General features: G+C 40.4%; 1 protein-coding gene across 2 annotated transcripts in view; it reads left to right on the top strand.

Moving 5' to 3' along the window:
• The window catches only part of CNTN3 (contactin 3), a 166,557-nt gene that overhangs the window by 55,551 nt on the left and 88,633 nt on the right, over positions 1–22,373 (top strand). For both annotated transcript variants that reach the window (XR_005555540.1, XM_039333617.1), the window contains exon 3: positions 22,115–22,318. Coding sequence is in view for 1 of the 2 variants with exons in the window: in XM_039333617.1 (XP_039189551.1) it covers positions 22,115–22,318 (204 nt within the window). In the remaining variant the exon portion in view is untranslated. The remainder of the gene's footprint in view (positions 1–22,114; positions 22,319–22,373) is intronic.

Below are 22,373 nucleotides of genomic sequence, written 5' to 3'. Positions count from 1 at the left end.
CAACGTCTAGTTCAGATTATGTATATGTGTGCATGGTAAGAAAAATGAAAAATATTAATCAAATGTTGATAATAATGAAAAGAGCAAAAACCTCATTTTCAATTGGAACTTTCCATTTCATTTTAAAATATTTCAGGTTATTTCATTGATAGTTTTCTTTATTATATACAGCATCCTATGCCTTACATAGTAATTTGAATTTATAAATCACAGACATAAGGACAGCTTTTTTATCAGATTAAAAAAAAAGTTCCCTCTGATAAGGAATTAATGGACATTTAAATAAAGGACTAAATATTTCTTTAGTTTATGTATATATGTTTGTTTTCCTATACCGGTGTGGGTGTGTGTGTTTGTGTCTGTGTGTATTTTACCTATAAATAGGTTTATTGGATGAACCTCTCAGTTTTGTAACCAAACTGGCAGAATTAAAAATCAAGGGGAAAAGGAATAGAATTAGAGTAATAAACTCACAATGGGCAGCTGCTGTTCTTACAGTATAGCGGTTAGAGAGCAACAGTAACTCTGATTAGACATAAAAAGTGAGGGACGAAGGGATAAATAAATAAATAAATGCATATATACATGAAAAGTCTCAATACAGAAGATATCAGACTTTAAAGGTAATTTTTTCCTTATACCAAACAACAAACTGTATCTTGATATTTTAACGGGATGGCTCTGTATGCAATTTGGGAATCCTTCTGGATAATCATCTCTTACATAATTAGCAAGCAAATATTTTGAACAAAAGCATCTTGTATTCTATTGTCTCTGTCCCTGGGTTGGGTGGTCCTTCTTAAAATTGCTACTGTTGTCCTAGGTCACTTCCTGTCTGGAAAGTATCTGAGTGGTTTGCAAAACTGAAAACCACTTGAAAGCTATAATTGCTACAGAATGTGGCAGCAGAATAGATATGGGGACTTCTTATTTGACCCACGTGACAGACCTGCTCTGATTACATCATAAGCTTCCAAGGTGTTGATTGTCACATACAATACAAAGCAACTCATGTCTTAATACTTAGCTCCCTAGGACTATCTTTCTCCTATATCTGCTTGATCATTGGTATTGATCTTATGGGGCTTCAGTCTTATGGATCTTAAGAAGCTTCTCAATAAATTTGCCTGCAGTCAGGAGCAGTGTTCCCCTAAATGTGCAAATATTTTCAACCTTGTGGGGCTTTTTTAAAAGATTTAGATTTTCCAACAGGCCTCAGGCTAGAATATAGGAAATTGTTCCCAGATGGTGACTGGTTAGAAATACATTTGTTTAGTTACTTTTGGGGTATGTGCCATATATTATACTGTTGGTTTTATCCTATTCTATTTTTACTATTTTTTAACTTGATCTTTTATTCCTATTATATAAGTTAACAAAAGTCACTCAATGATTGAGATGATGTATAAGTTGATTTGATAAATAATATGTACAAATACGTTTTCATGTAATGTACTAGTTAAGGATTTTAATTATGTAATACTTTTTTGTCTTCACAAAAGATACAAATAATTCAGGATCTTTATTAAAGGACAGTATATTTTTTAACAAATGTTGTAATTGAATTTGAAAATGCCAATTGTCTGTGGTTTGAGGAATAGGAACAATGAGAGAGATACATTAGAATTTTTCTGTAAATATCTGTATTTTCAATTATTCCTTATTTCCCTTCCTCCAACCATAGCTACATTGAAAGTACTCCTCCCGCACAATAATTCTTGTATTGAAATGACTAAAATTAAGAATGTAGCATTGTTCTGCAACCAATAATAGAACTATTCAATTGTAAGTTTATGTCTTTTGTTCCTAGTTCTAGTTGATGGATCTCAAGGTTTTGTAAAAACAAACATGTTTTGTCAGTTGGGAAAATGTTAGATATACTTTTCATACTACCAGCAAACTTCACTCTACTGCATTGGAAAAAAAATCTGTTGTTGATCTTGAGCAATATTTCATAGATTATTTTGTATATATCATTGGATTCCTCATAGCTCTTAGTTCGTGGACTGAACTTCAAACATCCTTTAATTTTTCCCATAGGATATCATGTAAAATTGGCAATGCAACCTGAAATGGACTATTAAAGAATCTCTGTAGGTATAATCTGTAAAAACCTGCCAATCCCTCATGCATTTTAGCAACAGTTGTCCACAGTTAGGCTAGCATTTATAAACCTCCCTGTCAGATTTCACAGATGAGCCTTGTTGTTTTCCATTGCTTTATATTTCACAGCGTGTATTCTAGAACAGGGGTCCCCAAACCCTGGTCCGTGGACCAGTACTGGGCTGCGGCATGCCAGCAACCAATCTGCGTAAACAAGCAAAGCCCCATCCATGGGATGCAGGCAGCACATAAAACCACGCCCCTTCTGATCCACGGAAAAACCTTTCTCCATGGAATTGGTCCCTGGTACCCAAAAGGTTGAGGACCTCAGTTCTAGAAGATGCTTCTAAGAAAATAATTTCTACTATAGTGAAGACAGTACAGTCCTTTTTGATTTTTTAACAATATTGCTTTGAATTTCTTTTTGGGGGGACGTTCTTTATATTGGTATTATTTGGGAGCAAAACTGTTCATACTGTTTTTCATATCAATATTTTGTTTTCTTTGTTTTAAATAAGTGATGAATTAATGTCTCATATCACAGTAATGCTTTATAGGTACATACAGGCTTCTATCTTATAATCTTTTACAGGTAGAAATTGTATATTCAGGATAGTTTGAGCTATTAGGATTTGAAAGATGTGTTTTGACATCTGCTACTAGTTGTGGAAGACTCTCACATTTTTGCTTTCTCCCAGTTTTTTTTTAAAACCTGAAATTATTTTTTATTATTTATGAAGTAGTTGTGAAATAATAATTTTTCACTGAGTACTCATTACCTGCTCCCCTTCAAACTGATAATATAGTAGGAATTTAAAGTAGTGCTTTACATGCAAATAATATGTGCTTTTTATTGATTATATACCATCATTTTCAATTCCTAGCAAACACATAGATTTTCTCCATAATGATCTATCTTCAATATTTTGATTCTCAGCAGGGTCAGCGTAGCTGACTGCCCTACTTGCATGAGAGCTGTTTTACTTAACTAGCAGATCTTCAGAAGTGTTGTCTTGCCTATACACATACACACACCTGTGGAAAGTCGACCTAGGAAAGTCGTCACATATTCTAGAGGATATGCTTATCTCAGCTGTTCAAGGAAAATCTTCTTCTTATGCCAACAAGAACACCAGTGGAGAATTTAAAGAAGATGAAAGATGGGAAGAATATACTGAAATACCACACAGAAGATATGTCAACATCTAAGATACCTTAGCAGATGTTCCCTACTTACAAAAACTTCTAGCACTAGGTGTTATAGTTAGATCAGAGTCCAGCACTACCAAGTCAGAAGGCTGCAAGAGCTGATGAAATAGGGCAAGCAAAAGAAGAAGAATTAGTAAAAGTCCTAACCAAGCTATGCCAGCAAATCTGGAGAATGGTACGATGACCAATAGATTGAAAGAAATCAATCCACATTCCAGAAGAGTATACAAACTATTATAAAATATTTTTACTTTTCCATGTTATCAAAATTAGTAATCAAATTAGATTAAATAATAATTAGATCAAATTAGAGCCCTGCAAAGAAAAGGCAATGCCATGTGAGAAACTGGGTTTAGAAAAGGGTCAGGGATATGAAACATTAATGCTGATGCATGCTGAACAATTGAGAAACTCAAAGAATACCAAAAAGAAGTCACTATGTGTTTCATTGATTATAGAAAATCCTTTGATTATGTCATTTGCATCAAACGGTAGAACATGCTCAGAAAAAGGAGAATCCCATAACATTTCATTGTGCTCATGGGAAGCATATATACATGGAAGGCATAATATGGACAGAAAATGGTGAAACAGAATGGGTACAGGTTGGCAAAACAGTGTGACAAGGCTATATATCCTCCCCTTATTTATTGAGTCTGTACACTAAATATATAAGAGAAGCTGGATTGGAAGAAGATGAGTACATTTTGAAAATTGGAGAAGAAAACATCAATAACCTGTATTATGCTAATGACATTATCCTGATAACTAAAAATGCAAAGGATTTGCAAAGTCTAGTAATAATACCCAAGGAACATAGTGAAAAAAATGGGACTAAAGTTACATATATTTACAAACAAGTAAAAAAACATAGCTATAAGAATGTATAACAAAGATATCAAAGTGGTGGATAGCTGCTGTGTTTTACGATCAACCATCAACAGAAAAAATCAAGCAGTCAAGAAATACACCACAAATAGTACAGTAGAATATGATTACCCTACCTTATTTGGCAATCTCAGCTACCAAATAATTTCCAAGACAGTCCTATGAAGTGCATTAGAGATAACCAGTCAAATGATGATCAGGACATAAGATAACATCACTAGCAAATCTGGTTGGGATAGAGTTTTACTAAGTATATCACAGTATTCATGAAGGCCTTGGAAAATATATTCAATTACTGAGAGGTGTCTATACCAGCGAAAATCATAATCATGCAAACCATGGTATTCCCTGTAACATTCTATGGAAATGAAAGTTGGACTTTAAAGAAGCAGGATAGGAATATTGATGCTTTTGAACTTTAGTGTTGGACATGACTCGTGAGAATACCATGTATGGACAAAACCCCCAAATAGAATAACAGAGTTGGAAGGCATCTTGGAGATTTTCTACTTCAATCCCCTGCTCAGGTAGGAAACCGTATACCAATTTCTTCTTAAAAACATGCAGTGTTGGAGCACCACAACTTCTGGAGACAAGTTGTTCCAATGATTAATTGTTCTAAGAGTCAGGAAATTTCTCCTTAGTTCTAGGTTGCTTCTCTCCTTGATTAGTTTCTGTCCGTTGCTTCTTGTCCTGCCTTCAGGTGCTTTGGAGAATACTTTGACTCCCTCTTCTTTGTGGCAATCCCTGAGATATTGGAACACTGCTATCATGTCACTCTTAGTCCTTGTTTATGTGTCACCAAGTTGGCATTAATTCTTAGTGACCACATAAATTTTCTCCATATCCCTAACTTGATCTTTCATACTTCAAGTGTAAATCATTATAACTGAGTCCATCTGTCTTGCTCCTAAAAAAACATTCCTGATTTGAATCATGGAGAGAGTTGCAGTCCCTTATCAAGTCAGTGCCAACTTCCTTATTTTTTTATAAAAGATTTATTTTATAGCTTTATATTAGATTTATTGTTTTGTTGGCTTTGTCTATTTTAATCTGTTTTTCATTTTATTCATTTGGTAATTAGCAGGATGTAAATTGAATAAGTGAATTTATAAACAACTCAGTTCTAATAAACATATTTATAAAATCTTCTAAATTTAAAGAAATAATTGCAAAGCAAGTAGCAGATGAGCCTTTATGCAAAATCTATGAGCCTATAGCAAAATCTAGGTAGAATATCTGTCTTCCTGCCTTAGTTTATAGTACTCACAAATATATCACAACAGTATAAAGTCAAGATGAATTTAATAAAATAATTGAAACCTGAATATTTCAGCAAGCAAAAGGGAGGCTATTTCTAATAAAGAACACAATTATTTTAAGGTATATTCCATTAATGAATTTTTCAAACAAACCTACCAATTTATGTTTCATGCAGCTTTATCTTTATTTATTAAAGAATTTAGCTGACAAATTATCACAACTACTATCTTTTCATTATTAACAGGACACAGTTTGTAATTCTTTCTACCACTATATTGAAAACAATACAATTGTGTTATCCAAAACAATTACCTGCAGAATTCTTGGGAGGAGGTTAAAATATCCATTTTTTCATTTGAAATAAGCTATAGTTAATGTGACTATATTTTTAAATTTTGCTTCTTAAAGCAATTTTTCACTTTCAGAGTAAGACAAAAAAGGGCTTGGAATGCCACTATTAGTCTGGAACAATTATCTCAGGAATAAGATAAAAGAGAAATAATCTATTAGATCTGCAAGGTAGTCAGAGAATCTAAATGGGCATTTTGTTCATAGTAAGCACAAATATGTGAAGGTATTTGCTAAGAGATTTTAAATAGAGCATAACTCAAAATAATAGGGAACATTAAATCTACTAGCTTTTCTGTTACAAGATTTTAAGTCCCACCTGTCCTAGATTTGTTTTTGAAGTATTCCTATCTACAAATGATTGTTCTGGGAGTGCTGAAAACCTACAGTGCCATCTGGGAGTGCTGAAAACCTACAGTGCCATCAAAATACTATACAGAAAATAACATTGCACAGATTTAGTTTGAAACTAAGGAGTTGTTGATTAACTAGTGACCAGAGTAACTTGATTGATTGGCAGCTGCAGAAATGAAACAAATAAATAAACCAACAAAGAAACCATGGATATTACTACCAACAAATGTAGCAATACAAACCGACATATATGATGGCTGTTTGTTTTTTCAATAATAGTATATCTAATAACTATCACTTTTCTGTTAAGGGTTAAGAGTATTTTAATGCATCTGTTTGGATACTATAAGCAGAGTTGATTAAAATTGAAGGACAAACTTAAAGAAGAAAGACAGATCAAAGGTACAAGTACTGATTAGGCAAAACCTGGCTCAAAAACAGTAATTGCGAGAGGGACCTTGGAGTCCTAGTGGACGATCACTTAAACATGAGTCAGCAGTGTGTGGCAGCAGCCAAAAACCATGTGAAGTATTAGTACCACTTTATAAAGCCTTAGTAAAGCCTCACCTTGAATACTGCATCCAGTTTTGGTCACCACATTAAAAAAAGATGTTGAGACGTTGGAAAAAGTGCAAAGAAGAGCAACTAAGATGATTAAAGGCCTGGAGACTGAAACATATGAAGAAAGGTTGCAAGATTTGGGTTTGGCTAGTCTAGAGAAAAGAAGCACTAGGGAGGACATGATAGCAGTATTCCAATATTTGAGAGGCTGCCACAAAGAGGAAGATGTCAAGTTATTTTCCAAAGCACCAGAGGACAAGAAACAATGGATGGAAACTAATCAAGGAGAGAAGCAACCTGGAATTAAGAAGAAACTTCCTAACCAGTGGAGTAGCTGGCCTTCGACGTTATGGGTGCTTCATCACCAGAGATTTTTATAAAGAGATTGGACAACTCATTTGTCTGAAATGGTATAGGATCTCCTGCTTGAGCAGGGGGCTGGACTAGCTCTGTTCTGATTCTTGAAGATGCCGGGTGAACTAAAATAGATTCTAGGAAGTGTTAGTTGCTGAAAACTTTTTTGTTTCAGAAGATTCCAAGGCAATATTCCTGAAGTGTTCATGATTGATATCAACAACATAATAAAATAATAATAAAAAGTGCCTGGTGATGGATATGCCTTCTTAGTGCAGAAGCTGAAGTAAGAAGGCCCGGTTCTACCAGGACAAGAGAGAATGTTGGATGTGTATGTTGTATTTTCCATGTGTTAGTGGCCTTGTGTTGCTCCATCACAACACAAACTTTACCCTTTTGTACTTACATCTGATACACAAGTATAAAAAGAGAAGTTTTCATCATGATGATGCTATGTACAATTTATTATTTATGTCTCCTCACACCCATCCTCCACAATTGCCTGTGACTATTTGGTACCCAAATAAAAGGAATTATCAACTAAATTATAATTTAATAGTAGATACAAAAGAGTTTTGAAGACAAAAAGCACAAAATTTCATTCTTCCTACTTTATAAAATGAGTTAGAGAAATATTTCCCAGGATGTTGTTAAGAATAATTGCTACTATATTTAATGGGAAATCTTCTGAAGAAATATAATTGATAGGGAAAAGTTTATTTTTCTTAATATGTTTAGAACAGGATGACTAGAATAATTGGAAAATAATTTTATTTTCTTTGGACTATATTTTATTTTGTTTGCATATAAAATTAAATTCTTGTGGTGGGCTTTAGAAGGAACCTAGTGCCGTCTTTCCAAGAGAATCAATGAAAATTTGAGATAAACATCAAGTGTGAAAATGGGGACTAGATTCAGTTACACTCTGTATATACATAAAAATCTATAGTTCATGGCAAAAGTTCAGAATTTTTAACAGTCTAATTTAAAAATAGTTTAACAGTTTCAGGAGATGAAAGATGACCTTGATAACTCCTAATAATTTGCTACTAGTTTATGATTTCTCTTCTCCCCACTTGATATTTATCAGTGTAATAAGACAAACTCTCCTGTAAGTGTGTATAAATTTAAAACTTCTGTTGCAGCTCTAAATGGAGTTAAGAGTTGAAAAACAGCACTTTGTTCTTACTTTGAAAAGTCTTTCAGCATGTATTTGGCAAGGTAAGAAATGAGGGCAAAACTCCTGCTGTATTGTGTTTCCCTTGCTTCCCCCATTTTATTTCAGCAGAGTAAATCAGTTACATCATTAAATGAAATTGCTACTCTAGGGACACTGATACTAGAACAACCATGAGAGAATGAAGTAGTTTTGAAATGGATGATATGTCATTCCATCTCATTCTCAAAATATCCCTTTGGAATGTCTGTGGAGATTCTCAATTATCCATGTCCAAGATGCTTTTTCCAAAAGATAACTGCATCTTGTTTATTTTTTCTTTTGAAAATATATATATATATATATATATATATATATATATATATATATATATATATATATATATACACACACACACATACATACACACACACACACACACACACACACACACACACACTTCATGAACGGACGAGAAGCAACGAATGAAGAACGCTCCTATTGGCAATTAGATCCTTCCCAGGAGGAGCGTGAAGGATCCACTCTGGACACTAAACAATGAAGGACAGTTGATGTAGAGAATGCCATGGTGGGGGGTGGGAACATAAGCACCAAAATGCACAGTGCCCAGATAAGTATTACTCATAAGGTCAAGGGAGAGGGGAATACAGAACAGGAAGAAAACATCGATCCACAATCAAAGGGGTTGAACAGTACCTGGGGCCCTAATGGGATGAAGATTATCACTGAATCGAACGCCCCTGAGACCCGTAGTAGAAAGAAGGATGTGATAAATACCACCGAAGGGGAGGGGGATACGAAGGTGTTAATAGATTTAAAAACTAATAACAAAGGGGCAGGTAGGAAGATCCGAAGGAACGACAGAAGAGAAACATCTGGAACATTAATTGACCGGCTGGGGCCGGTGAGGCAGTCTAGGAGCTGGGTGCAGATGTCAGCCAAACCTATTTAAGTCATTCTTGTTAAACTGGCTTTTTAGCCCTGACGATGTTGGGAGTTCCCAACCAAAGCTTGGCAGCTTTTAGTAAAGTATTTTTCTTACTTAAACTCTCCTGGTGATCGCATATTATTTATTTTATTCATATATATATATATATATATATATATATATATATATATATATATATATATATATATATATATATATAGTTTAGCTAGTAATAAATGCAAGAACACCAGGAAATTATAAAACTATAAAAAGTTTTAATAAATTTAAAACACCAAGCTTTTGCCGGCAACTGCCGATATCATCAGGGTGGTTTCCAGTCGATGGGAATGGCTGTGGCATTCTTTGCGCCCAGCTTATGGATCTCGTCACGGGCCCCAGCCAATCCATCTGCACTTTGATCCTAGTTTCCGTGTTATTGATCGTTGTTTTCTTGCTTTCCTTTGTACCAACATTCTCATCCTTTTTCTCCTCATGTGGTCGTGGGTTGGGGGAACTTGCATGTTTTCGTTGTTTGTTTTCCTTATCCTCCTTCCTGTTACTCCCCCTCCTCATTCTCCTCCCACCTTCCCTCTTTCCATAGTCTTTAGTCGCAATTATCACCTCATTGCTTTCTCCTACATAACCAGTTTTCATTGTAGTTGTCTTATCGTGACTCCCATTCTCTGATGTTACTTCACTAACTTTCATTTTCTTGTCAATGGGGGCATTTCCAACAATACCGTCAGGGTTTGTAACATTCTTAGCCTGGCTATCACTCCCCCCTTCACACAAAATCCTCGGTGTGGGGGTCATCCCCTCTCCGTGGCTCATACTCTCTCCATTCCCTCCATTCCATTCGTCTTCAGGGGAAGGGAAGGGGGTGGGTTTTTCAGTTCCCGGTTTCTCACTCCCTGCCTATTTCCAGGGGGAATCCCCCTTCTGAGATGTTTCCTGAGGTGTGCAGGAGCTGCAACGTTGGGAGCGATCTCTTCACCCTCCCATGGTTCGCTCGCATTATCGATGTGAGACCACATTGTTAAGATGCCATCATAGATGGGGTTAATCATGGAGCCGCTGGCGGGGGTGGGGGCAATGTTACAGCCCTTCCATTCACGATTGTCTTGCGTCCGGGTGTTGGTAAGGGACCGCATCATTACACAATTATTCATACGGCATGGGGAGACCTCAGATTCACCGGCAGTAGGCTCACAGCTGTTAATACGTTTTTCCACTTGTTGGGAGTCAGCACATGCCTCCACACTTGGAGAGTTGCTCAATAGTAAGCTGTTCTCTATCCGGGCGTTTCCAGGGCTTTTTCTCTCCACCAACCCTCCTCCCAGAAGGCACGTTGTAGTATTAGACTGTTTCTTTCCGGGGGACTGGCTGTTTCTGGCCCATGCTCTTAACACTATGTTTGTAGGACATAAGTCTATATGCCGGTTGATGGACTCATTGTTTGAAAGCCAAGCTTCCTTAAGGAGTCAGTCCCCTTTTCATGTTGTCATTAGCCATCACCTGGACATTATCGAAGTCAAACCTATGTCCTGACTCTAGCATGTCTGCCCCGATTTGGGAGTATTGATCGCCTCTCCTCACAGCCAACTTGTGCTCGTGAATCCTAGTTCTAATGCGTTTGGATGTCTCTCCCACATAATTCACGGGGCAATCTTTACAGTTGATTTTATAAATGATGCCGGACCTCTCTGTGATGGGAAGTGGGTCCTTTGGTCTCATTAACTTGGATTGTAACATCTGATTTGGGTTAGGTGCCACTCTCACGTTGTAGGGTGCCAATAACCTAGCTGTGGCCTCAGATGTTACTAATATAAGGAAGAGTAACCCTGGTAATTTGTGGTGTTGGATCTTCCATTTGAAACCTAACAGGGGGTCTAAATGGCAGGCTATGGCATCTGATGAATTTCATGGGATATCCGTTGCATCTGCATATCTTGAGAAGATGTTTCCTCTCCTCTATCCTAGCCTTAGCCATGCTGCAGTGTGAATCCACCCTCTTAAAGAGGGTCTTAATGCAGTTGACCTTGTGGGACACCGGATGGTTACTGTCATAATGCAGGATTCTGTCAGTGTGCGTGGGTTTGCGATAAACTTGGGTCCTCACGATTCCATCTGGTTGACGGTGAACCAAAACATCAAGAAATGCCAGTTTACACTGGTGTTCTTCTTCCTCCGTAAATTGCAAATCCACGCATACTGAGTTTAGTGTGTCCACAAAGTCACCTTTCTGGCTCCTCTTAACAATGGCAAAGGTGTCGTCCATGTAGCGAGCCCAAAACTTGGGATAGCATTGGGCCATCGCTACATGTTCCAACTGCTGCAACACGGCTTCTGCTATGATACCAGAGATCGGTGACCCCATGGGGGTGCCCTTAACCTGCTCAAACGTAGTATCTTGGAATGTAACCAGATCTGCGAATATTGTTCGCTCCTCTTGATTGCCAGCTTGTGCTTATGCAAGCGGGTCTTCAATCTTTTTGATGTTTACCCCACGTAATTGCTGCGACAGTCCATGCAATCTATTTTATATACCACTGCTGATCTTTCTGCGGTGGTGAGGGGGTCTTTGGGGCACATGATCTTCAATCGCAGAGTCTGGTCAGGTTTATGTGCCACTCTTATGTTGTGGGGGGCCAATAGTCTGGCTGTGGCAGATCTGGTCACATTCTATCAACCGCCACATAGACATGTGCCCAGCACAACGGACATTACAGACATGGCACATGAACCGACCCTTGAACCACTGGAGAAGACCAAGGAACCAACCATATGTCCGGGAGAAGAACGGGACACCCCCTGCAAGATACGATCAAACAGACACCCTTCTAATATCGGACCAGGATGGCATGACTTAAATAGCCCCCCACGAACAGCAGACATCCATCGGAAGCCCGATCGACAGCAACGGAGGAATTTCCTGATGAATAGAATGAATGGATGTGTTACGACAACTAGACCACACCAGGAAAGAGAGAACAATTCCCCTCCAACTGATCCAATAAGAGAACAAAGGATCATGGGATGGACCGTTACCCGTGTAGCTACAAGGAGTTCTACTCAGAAGCATAGGGGGAGAAGTGATAGATCCAATAACATACAAACGGAGACGGTGACCATAGAGGGGGAGGGGAGAGTGGACAGCATGATACGAGACGAAACACCAGAGCAATGACCGCACATGCCGAGGAGATCGGACCATCTCCCGACGAATGTGGCGAGCAGACGCATGATGACAATTGAACCACATTGTGAGGGAGAGAGTGGTCCCGTGCCGACTGATCCAATAGGGGAGCAGAGAATTGTGAGCAGAGTGTACCCAGTGACATGGCGGAAAGACCTCCCAGTGGGGGGCGAGGACGGAAGATCTGGACGCGGTGAACGGGGGACTGCCTAATTGCAAACTTGGCAACGATGGACCGTCACCCGTGCAGCCAAAAGTGGTTGCTCCCAAAAATGAGGGGGGAATAGCGATAGATCGAGTGAAACACAAATTGAGACAACACCTATAGAAAGGGACGGGAGGGAGAATGGCATAAAACGGAATGGAATACTCGAACCACGATTGCAGAAGACGGGGGGATCAGGCCGTAACTCGACTTGGATAACCGGAGGAACTAGAAAGAAACGGGGGACAACACACACACTCCCTAGCAAGCAGAACCATGGACAGAAGGTTGGTGAGAGGGAGACAATCACTACCCACAAGGGAAGTGAAAGGACTCCGGCCAACTCCAGGATTAGTGAGGGGGATATGCGCGATGGAGCACAGAGAAGGAATGAGAAAGAACTACACTTTGATGTAAGATACACACTCAAATTATAGCGCGCTCAGCTGGGACCTGTGACATGGTCTAGGAGCCGGGTGCAGATGATTAGTGATTGCATATAAGCTTTCCCAACAACTGCCTTTTACACCCTGACGATGTCAAGAGCTCTTGACGAAAGCTAGGTTTAGTAAATAAATTTTCTATATTTTTATTCTCTTAGTGATCAACTTTATTGATTTTAACATATACCATATATGCCGGCGTATTAGGCGACCCGGCGTATAAGGCGACCCCCGTCTTTGTCGCCGAGCCGCATTCCTAGAACATCGTCTTATACGCCGGAAACTACCAGTATTTCCGGCGTATAAGACGACCCCCGTCTTTGGCGCCAAGTTTAGCACTTACGGAAGTCGTCTTATACGCCGGCATATTCGGTATGTATGTATGTATGTATGTATATTAGATGTAAGACCAAAAACCCAACTCTTGGGTACATTCATGATAAAATCCAAAAAGAAGTCGATCACCAAGAGAAATAATAAAAGAGTTTTTAATAACCGAGCTTTCGTTGGGATTCATCCAACTGTAAGAACGTCCTGCTGCTGTAAGAATCAACCAGAACACCAGGTACGTTTCAGTAGTCAACAAAGGTTTATTTCGCTATGTCGAAAACAAAATCAGCTCTGGGAAACACCCCAGCCCAGCGTCCTATTAATCCCATCACCACACCCACCGCGCACGCCCCAATCACCCCAATTACCTAATTACCCCTGCTGAACGCAACCCCATCTGCACCACACCCTATCATCATCCTATCAATTACATTCTGTCAGACCCAGCGTCATAAATCAGCGCTGTCCGCCCACATAATGTCTGTTCATCCGGGCTTCCCGTGCAATAGAGTAAGCAGCCACGTGGTTCCTCCGTCATAGCGGAAGCGCCGGTATTAGTCCCGACACTGCTCCGCGTCCGGCTCCACCAAGGCTGTTCGGAAGTCGGTTCAGAGCTCCGGCTCCACCAAGGCTGTTCGGAAGTCGGTTCAGAGCTCCGGAGACCGGCCAACGTCCGTACATGGGTAGGATGCACGCTGGGGCTGACATCCGGCTCCCCCTCACCACAGGGCCCCCTGAAATGAAACAGAGACATTCACGTATGCTATCACCTATCCCCCTGTGTTCCTCGGTTTGTGCGGCCACAGCCTGTGATATTGACGAATCAGGGCAGGAGCGAAGACATCCCCCTCCCGAACCCAGGATGCCTCGGATAAGGGGTATCCTTTCCATAGAACCAGATAATACATATCGCCCCCCTCCACCGGGAATCCAGTATGTCCTGTATTTCATACCTTCCCGGGGCAACGGGCCCTGGGGGAGGTTCATCATGGGTGGTCCCTTCTACTGGTTTTAATAGACTCACATGAAATACTGGGTGTATCTTACCAAGTACTCCTGGCAATTGCAGTTGCACCGTAACAGGATTGATGATACGTACTATGCGGAATGGTCCAATGTATTTTGGTGCCAGTTTCTTGCATGGTACCTGCAACTTAATATACTTGGTGGACAAGTACACCCGGTCACCCACTCTCAGGTGCATTGCCCTTCTACGACTTTTATCTGCTTGCTCCTTCACTGCCTTTTCCGCATGTTGTAACGCCTGTTTCACTGTACTCCACACCTGACCTGCACGGGACATCCAATCTCCAGGACGTATATCTGTACCCCCCTGTGGTTCAGCCCCAGGTAATGGAACCGGATCGTATCCATAAACTACTTGGAAAGGGGTCAACCCGGTGCTTTTATGCACTGCGTTGTTATACGCTAGTTCCGCGAATGGTATGAAGTCTATCCAATCTGACTGTTGGTGAGATACATAAGACCGGAGATATCGTGAGATTGCCGCATTAGCCCGTTCCGCCGCCCCATTAGTGCAAGGATGGTATGCTGAACTCAGGCCTTGTGTGGTCCCAATGCTTGCTAGGAATCTACGCCAGAATTGAGCCGTAAATTGAACACCCCTGTCCGAGATAATTCTACGGGGTGCTCCATGTAATCTATATATGTGTTGCACGAACAATGTCACTAGTCCCCTCGCAGATGGCAGTCCTTTGCAGGGGACGAAATGTGCTTGCTTCGAGAACAAGTCCACAACCGTCCATATGACCGTGTACCCTCTGATGTTCGGTAAATCAACAAGGAAATCCATCCCGATGTCCTGCCAGGGTCGGATCGGATTAGATACCGGTTGTAGCAGTCCCATTGGCCTCTTCGGTACCACTTTAGACTGCGCGCAAATCCTACATTCCTTAACGTATCGCTCAATGTCCTTCCGTAAACTGGGCCACCAGAACCGTCGCCTCGCCAAATGGAGCGTCTTGACGAAGCCAAAATGGCCTGCCAGCTTCGAGTCGTGACATTGATGAAGTACCCGATGACGCATTTCCTGGGGGATGTATAACCTATTCCTATACCAAGCCAAGCCATCACGCTGGGTTAATAACCCGGGATTCGCCTGCAACCAGGGATCGGTCAACAATACAGTTTGCAGTTCCTCCTCAAACGTCACCACTTTGGCACATCCTTCTACGTGTGCGGGATCCCTACTACATAGCGGCATAATGGTCTGGATCACTTGTTCCTTTTTACTATCATATTGTGGTAGCCGGGAGAGTGCGTCTGCTAGGAAGTTCTTTCCTCCGGGCACCACCTTCAGGTGAAACCGGAAACGCTGAAAATACTGCGCCCATCGAACGTGTTTCGGCGCCAATCGCCTTGGAGTCTGGAGGACCGCCAGGTTCCGGTGGTCCGTCCACACCTCGAATGGGTGTTGCGCACCCTCCAATAGATGTCGCCAGGTGGACAACGCCCATTTTATCGCAAATGCTTCTTTCTCCCACACTGCCCATCGTCTCTCGGGGTCGGTAAACTTCTTGGAGGTGTATGCGCACGGTTGCAAGTTGCCTTGGCCGTTACGTTGCATCAAAAGTGCGCCGACAGCCACATCACTAGCGTCGGCCTGCACTATAAATGGCTTATTTGGGTCGGGGTGCAATAGCACTGGTTCCTCTGCAAATAGTCGTTTAAGAGACTCGAAGGCCCGTTGGCAAGCTACCGTCCATTCCAATGCCTGTTTGGGATGGGGTTTGCCAGGTGTGGTTTTGGTGCGCAACAATTGAGTTAATGGTAGAGCCACATCAGCGAAAGAGGGGATGAATTGGCGGTAGAAATTGGCAAACCCCAAGAATCTCTGCAGTTGACGACGGGTCCTCGGGGCCTGCCATTCTAGAACACTGCACACTTTATTAGGATCCATTTCTATCCCCATAGCTGACACCCTGAACCCTAAATAATCTATCCGGTCTTTGTGAAACTCGCACTTTGACAGCTTACAGTACAGGTTGGCGTTTAACAACTTTTGCAGCACTGTCCGTACTAATTGTACATGGTCTTCTAACGTCTGCGAATAGATGAGTATATCATCCAAATAGACAAGGACGCCTCTATATAGATGATCATGTAATACTTCATTTATCAGTTGCATGAAGACGGCCGGCGCTCCTTGTAATCCGAAAGGCATCACCTTGAATTGGTAGCTGCCCAGGGGACAGTTAAATGCTGTCTTCCATTCGTCCCCTTGCCTAATGCGTACCCTATAGTATGCCTCACGGAGGTCTAGTTTTGTGAAGATTTTCCCAGCCGCCAAATGAGTGAGCAGGTCTTTCATAAGCGGCAGGGGATATACTTGATTTATACACACTGCGTTCAGACCTCGGAAGTCTACACATAACCTCAATCCCCCGTCCTTTTTCCCCTGGAATATAACTGGAGCGGCTATTCTCGAACGTGCTGGTTCTATAAAACCTCTGGCTAGATTCTTATCAATGTACTTTCTCATTTCCTGCAGTTCTGCAAATGTCATGGGGTACATTCTGGGTTTGGGTAGCTTAGCTCCTGGAGCGAGTTCGATTGCACAATCAGTCTGTCTGTGCGGCGGCAAACTATCACATTCCTGTTCGCTAAACACTGCCGCGAGATCGTCATATACCCGTGGGTATGGGGTTTCGTCCTTCTCCTTCGGGCGTGTCGCCACACGCTCCTCTTCCTCGACTCCTACGTCCGGATTCTCCGACTGTTCGTCGGCTTCCTCAGCCTCCACATCCATAACCGGTTCCTCTCCCTGTGTCCCTTCAGCCATAGCTCCACGAAAAGCAAGACGAAGTGAGAGCTGATTTACTGTAAGAACGTCCTGCTGCTGTAAGAATCAACCAGAACACCAGGTACGTTTCAGTAGTCAACAAAGGTTTATTTCGCTATGTCGAAAACAAAATCAGCTCTGGGAAACACCCCAGCCCAGCGTCCTATTAATCCCATCACCACACCCACCGCGCACGCCCCAATCACCCCAATTACCTAATTACCCCTGCTGAACGCAACCCCATCTGCACCACACCCTATCATCATCCTATCAATTACATTCTGTCAGACCCAGCGTCATAAATCAGCGCTGTCCGCCCACATAATGTCTGTTCATCCGGGCTTCCCGTGCAATAGAGTAAGCAGCCACGTGGTTCCTCCGTCATAGCGGAAGCGCCGGTATTAGTCCCGACACTGCTCCGCGTCCGGCTCCACCAAGGCTGTTCGGAAGTCGGTTCAGAGCTCCGGCTCCACCAAGGCTGTTCGGAAGTCGGTTCAGAGCTCCGGAGACCGGCCAACGTCCGTACATGGGTAGGATGCACGCTGGGGCTGACACCAACATTGTCAGGGTTCTAAAAGGTAGGCGCTGGGGGATACGCTTTTTATAAAATGTTAATATCCTGCATCCGGCTTCTAGAATGTGTTAACAGGCCCAGCTGATTGTGCCGTGCCTTAGATATTTCGCATACATCATTATATCCCATTTCCTTTATCCGACTGTAAGTAGTTCCATTAACTCTGATGCTGAAAGGAATATATATATATCCCTAATAACTATAAAAATGTGAATCCCAGGCATATTTGTGTAATGGTATAAAATCTTTGAACTCTGGGATGAGTATAAAACAGCTGTTTATTGTTAAAACAATAAAAGCAACTATTTAAAAAACCTAAAAATCAACTGTCTTAGCTTTTGCTGGTCCACTGCCAGCATCATCAGAGTAAGCATTTGGGGTGGGTTTTTGCTTATAAACCCAATTGACTCCATGCTCTACCCATTGATGGGACCGATGGGAACGAACAACAGGAGACAAGAACAACAAGTGGATACACTAGGGGAGGAAGGGGGAAGTGGCAATGGAGGTGCACATAGAGTGTTGGATCGGGGTACACAGCTCACAGTGATCACGGGAGGGGACAATTGGAAGATAGATCGGCAGCAACATCATATGGCCGGGTGCAGGAAAGACGGGCAGGGAAGACAAAGAAAGGGAGGAGGAACCCACAGAACTGGAATATATGCCAGGAAATGAGATACAGAGAGGAGAGGTAGGATTGACCAGAGTGGGAAAGGCAAAGAAAGGAATGATGGGAGGAAAGAGAGCGACAGGACTAGAATGTAGACAAGGAGATGCGGGACAATTAGAGCAACTATGGTTAGTTAGAACAGGCAGCCCCATCACACGATCAATGGGTAGAGCACTGAGTCAATTGGGTTTGTAAGCAAACTCCCCAACCCAAATGCTTACTCTCACGATGCTGGCAGTGGACCAGCGAAAGCTAAGACAGTCGATTTTTAGGTTTTGTAAATAGTTGCTTTTATTGTTTTAACAATAAACAGCTGTTTTATACTCATCCCAGAGTTTGAGGATTTTATATCATTACACACACACACACACACACATCCCTCCTTCTCACCCCTATGGATAATATGTGTCTTCTCAATCTCAAGTCCTCTACCAGTGGCCTGGAATTTTTAGGGTTCTATGCTGCATCTTAGCTGTTCTTAACACTTCATCCTTCTGGACAAAGAGCTCATTCCTGGGATCTGTTGGATCTTCCAGCTTAGGAGTAACAGCCTGAGTACTTCTACCATCACTGGACCACCTTGTCCTTTACCTATCCTCTCCAGTTGCTCCTTCAGGCCTTGGTACTTCTCTACCTTCTCATACTCCTTCTTCCTGATATTGCTGTCACCAGAACCTCTATCTTCACTGATGTCTTCTGGTCCTTGACTACCACTACTATGTCTGATTTATTAGCCAATACTTGCCTGGCCAATCAACTAGACAACATGGATCTGGAAGTCCCACAGGATCCTAGCCCTGTTGTTCTTCAGTACCTTTTGTGAAATCTCTCATGTGGATGTGGAAAGGCCTAGCCCGTATAGATGTCCCTGTATATAATGCCAGTTCTAATATTTCAAAATTGTTCTATCCTGATCATCATTGCCTCAGTCCTCTTAAGGCAGGGATCTCCAACCCCCATCTCCGGCCCTGTGCCGTGCCACAGTCCATTGGGAACTGGGCCACTGAAGTGGTAGGTGAGTGCATGCACACACAAAATCATCCCTTCTCCTCCCCCCTCTCCTGCCACTGCTGCCATCTCCACCAGTCCACTGAGCTGGAAAAGTTGGGGAACTTAAAAGGTTAATCCTATTATGGTTCTGAAGTCAGTGTAAAGAAGCGGTTTTTTCTTTCAGAACTCTTAACTAATGGATGTGAAAACAATATACCTGAAAAACTATTTTTATACCAAATTGTTTGCAGCATAAATTGGGTTGAATATCAGGTTTCTATCTAAAATAAGAGCTTTTGACTAAGATGAAGTCGTAATACGTATCGACACTGACACCATTATGATTTATTTATGAAAACTATTCTTGAGGTATCATTAACATGGTTTGGATTACATTTAATATTTATAATTCTTGCATTCATATCTTCATGCTTTATAGTTTAATTGTGAATCCATTTTAATAATTATATTATTATAAACCACCATAATTTTTTAAAAGAAAAATGGATGCTAAATTAAACATTTAAATATTTTAAATGTGTTTTTAGGAAAAACAAAGGATGCTCTTCAGCTCCTATTATTAACATCTTTTAAATTTTATGATTTTGATTGTGTAAATATGGTATTTCATATTCACAATATATTCAGTTAAACCTCGTACTTAAAATTTCTCACCAAAACATCAATTCAGAAATAAGTTATTCAAATCATTTGTTTAACAAGAGCACAAATCAAGATCATTCCTTTTGCACAAAAACACCTGCACTTATCAACCTGAAATTAGGCAGACAGAGGCAACTATTCATTCAAATTGAAAGACCCGTAATTGTTTTTTAAAAATGGACTTGGATACAAAAGCATTTGCAAATATTTTTCTGAGACAGATTATCATTATCATTTCAGAAAGATCTATTGAGAAGGAAATACAGCAATTTGTAAATTACCTACCTAGCTCAACAAGATCCATGATTATGTATAATCCTAATAATAAATATAACTTGCACAACTGTTTCTCCTCAATCGTATCAACAAAGGAAATATAATTATTACCATAACATGTAATAAATAATAGTAAAAAATATCAACATCAAAAATACACCAAACATTTTTCTTTGAAGATAGTGATAGTGTGCTGAATACAAATTTAACAAATAAATTATGTTTTTTTCTGTAACTGCAAATTTTGTATACATAGTGACTGTGTGCATTTTCACCTTATATTTGGACAAAAAGTGCAAAGCCAAGCTCTATTATTTTAAGGGCAAAATATAACTGGTTTTACCTATTAATCCAGACATTAACTCTAACAGAAGCCCAGTAAAGGTTTATAAAAATTAAGGGAGTTCAGGAGCTAGAAACTCAATCAGATCATGCTTAGAAAGTAGATAAGAGGACATATTTGGGTTAGAGTGGGAAGATTAATTGGGAAGAGTTTAGCAATTTTTTTTTTAGTTTGGTCCTAAACATTCAGAGCATGTGTTTTGTAAGAAAATTATAGCCATCACCCACATACGTAACAAAGATGGTACTCCCATATCTTCTGTCCAAACTCTTGTTTTTGTTTGTTTTATTTTTTATAATTCTGAGCTGTTTTTATAATTATGATTGTAAAATGTTTGAGTTTTATCTTGCTGTAAGCCACTCAATTGCCTTGAAGTGCGAGATGGTGGCAAATAAATTTGAGAGAGTGAGAAAGATATATATATTCGTATTTATTGTAACTATGCAAGTGTTTTTAGCTAATAAACATTTATTTTCACTCTGACTGAGGCACAGAAAGGTTAGGATTTCATATCACATATATTACAACTCATATAATAGTATTTAAGAAATTATTCCCAAAATGAAACTTGAGTTTCATTTCCTTCTCCCCTATGTTTCAATATGTGTTTTGTAGTAAATGTTTAAGTTCATCTAAAAGCTACTGGATTATCTGCATAATTTTGTAAAAATATTTGAAGTGCTGTTTTTAAAGAGTCCACCTTTGTACAGATAGTTCTTGACTTACAACAGTTCATTTAGTGACTGTCCAAAGTTACAACACACTGAGAAAAGTGACCATTTTTCACACTAACAACCGTTGCAGCATCCCCGTGGTCCCATGATAAAAATTCAGATGGTTGGTAACTGGTTCGTATTTATGAAAGTTGCAGTGTCCCAGATCATGTGATCAGCTTTTGCGACCTTCTGACAAGCAAAGTCAGTGGGGATCCAGATTCACTTAACAACCATGTTACTAACTTAACAAATTCAATGATTCACTTAACAAATATGGCAAGAAAAGTTGTAAAATGGAGCAAACTCTCTTAACAAATGTTTCACTTAGCAACATAAATTTTGAGCTCAGTTGTGGTCGTACCTCAAGGGCTACCTGTATTTATGGAAGTTAAATAATCAAAAATTGAGATTTCAGTTTGTGCAGCTAATTATCATTGTCATTGTCTAGCAGCCAAGCCTTTTGTGAACTTCTTTGGCAATTGTTTCACTTGCTCTTTCCTCATAAAGAATGGATTAGCAAGGAAGAGGCTGAAAAGGACAGATAGTTTGATTTCTCATGCATAGCAATAGCACTGAGACTTATATACTGCTTCATAGTGCTTTACAGCCCTCTCTAAGCGGTTTACAGAGTCAACATATTTCCCCCAATAATAAGGGTCCTCATTTTATTGACTTTGGAAGGATAGTATTATACTTATATATTTTCACATATTTTCAGAACTTTCCTATGCTTGGATCTTCAATGAATACCCAACATTTGTGCAAGAAGATAATCGGAGATTTGTTTCTCAGGAAACTGGACATCTCTACATAGCTAAAGTAGAGCCATCTGATGTAGGAAATTATACCTGTGTCGTAACCAGTGCTGTAACTAACACCAACACCCTTGGATCACCAACACCTTTAGTGCTACGGACTGATGGTAGGCATTTATACTAATGTGGTGTAATCAACAGTATATGGTTTTACTGCCTACA

Source organism: Crotalus tigris, unplaced genomic scaffold (assembly GCF_016545835.1).
Source record: "Crotalus tigris isolate CLP2741 ecotype Arizona unplaced genomic scaffold, ASM1654583v1 scf7180000017625.6296891, whole genome shotgun sequence".
NCBI classification, from domain to species: Eukaryota; Metazoa; Chordata; class Lepidosauria; order Squamata; family Viperidae; genus Crotalus; species Crotalus tigris.
This window is presented reverse-complemented; position numbering and strand designations above follow the sequence as displayed.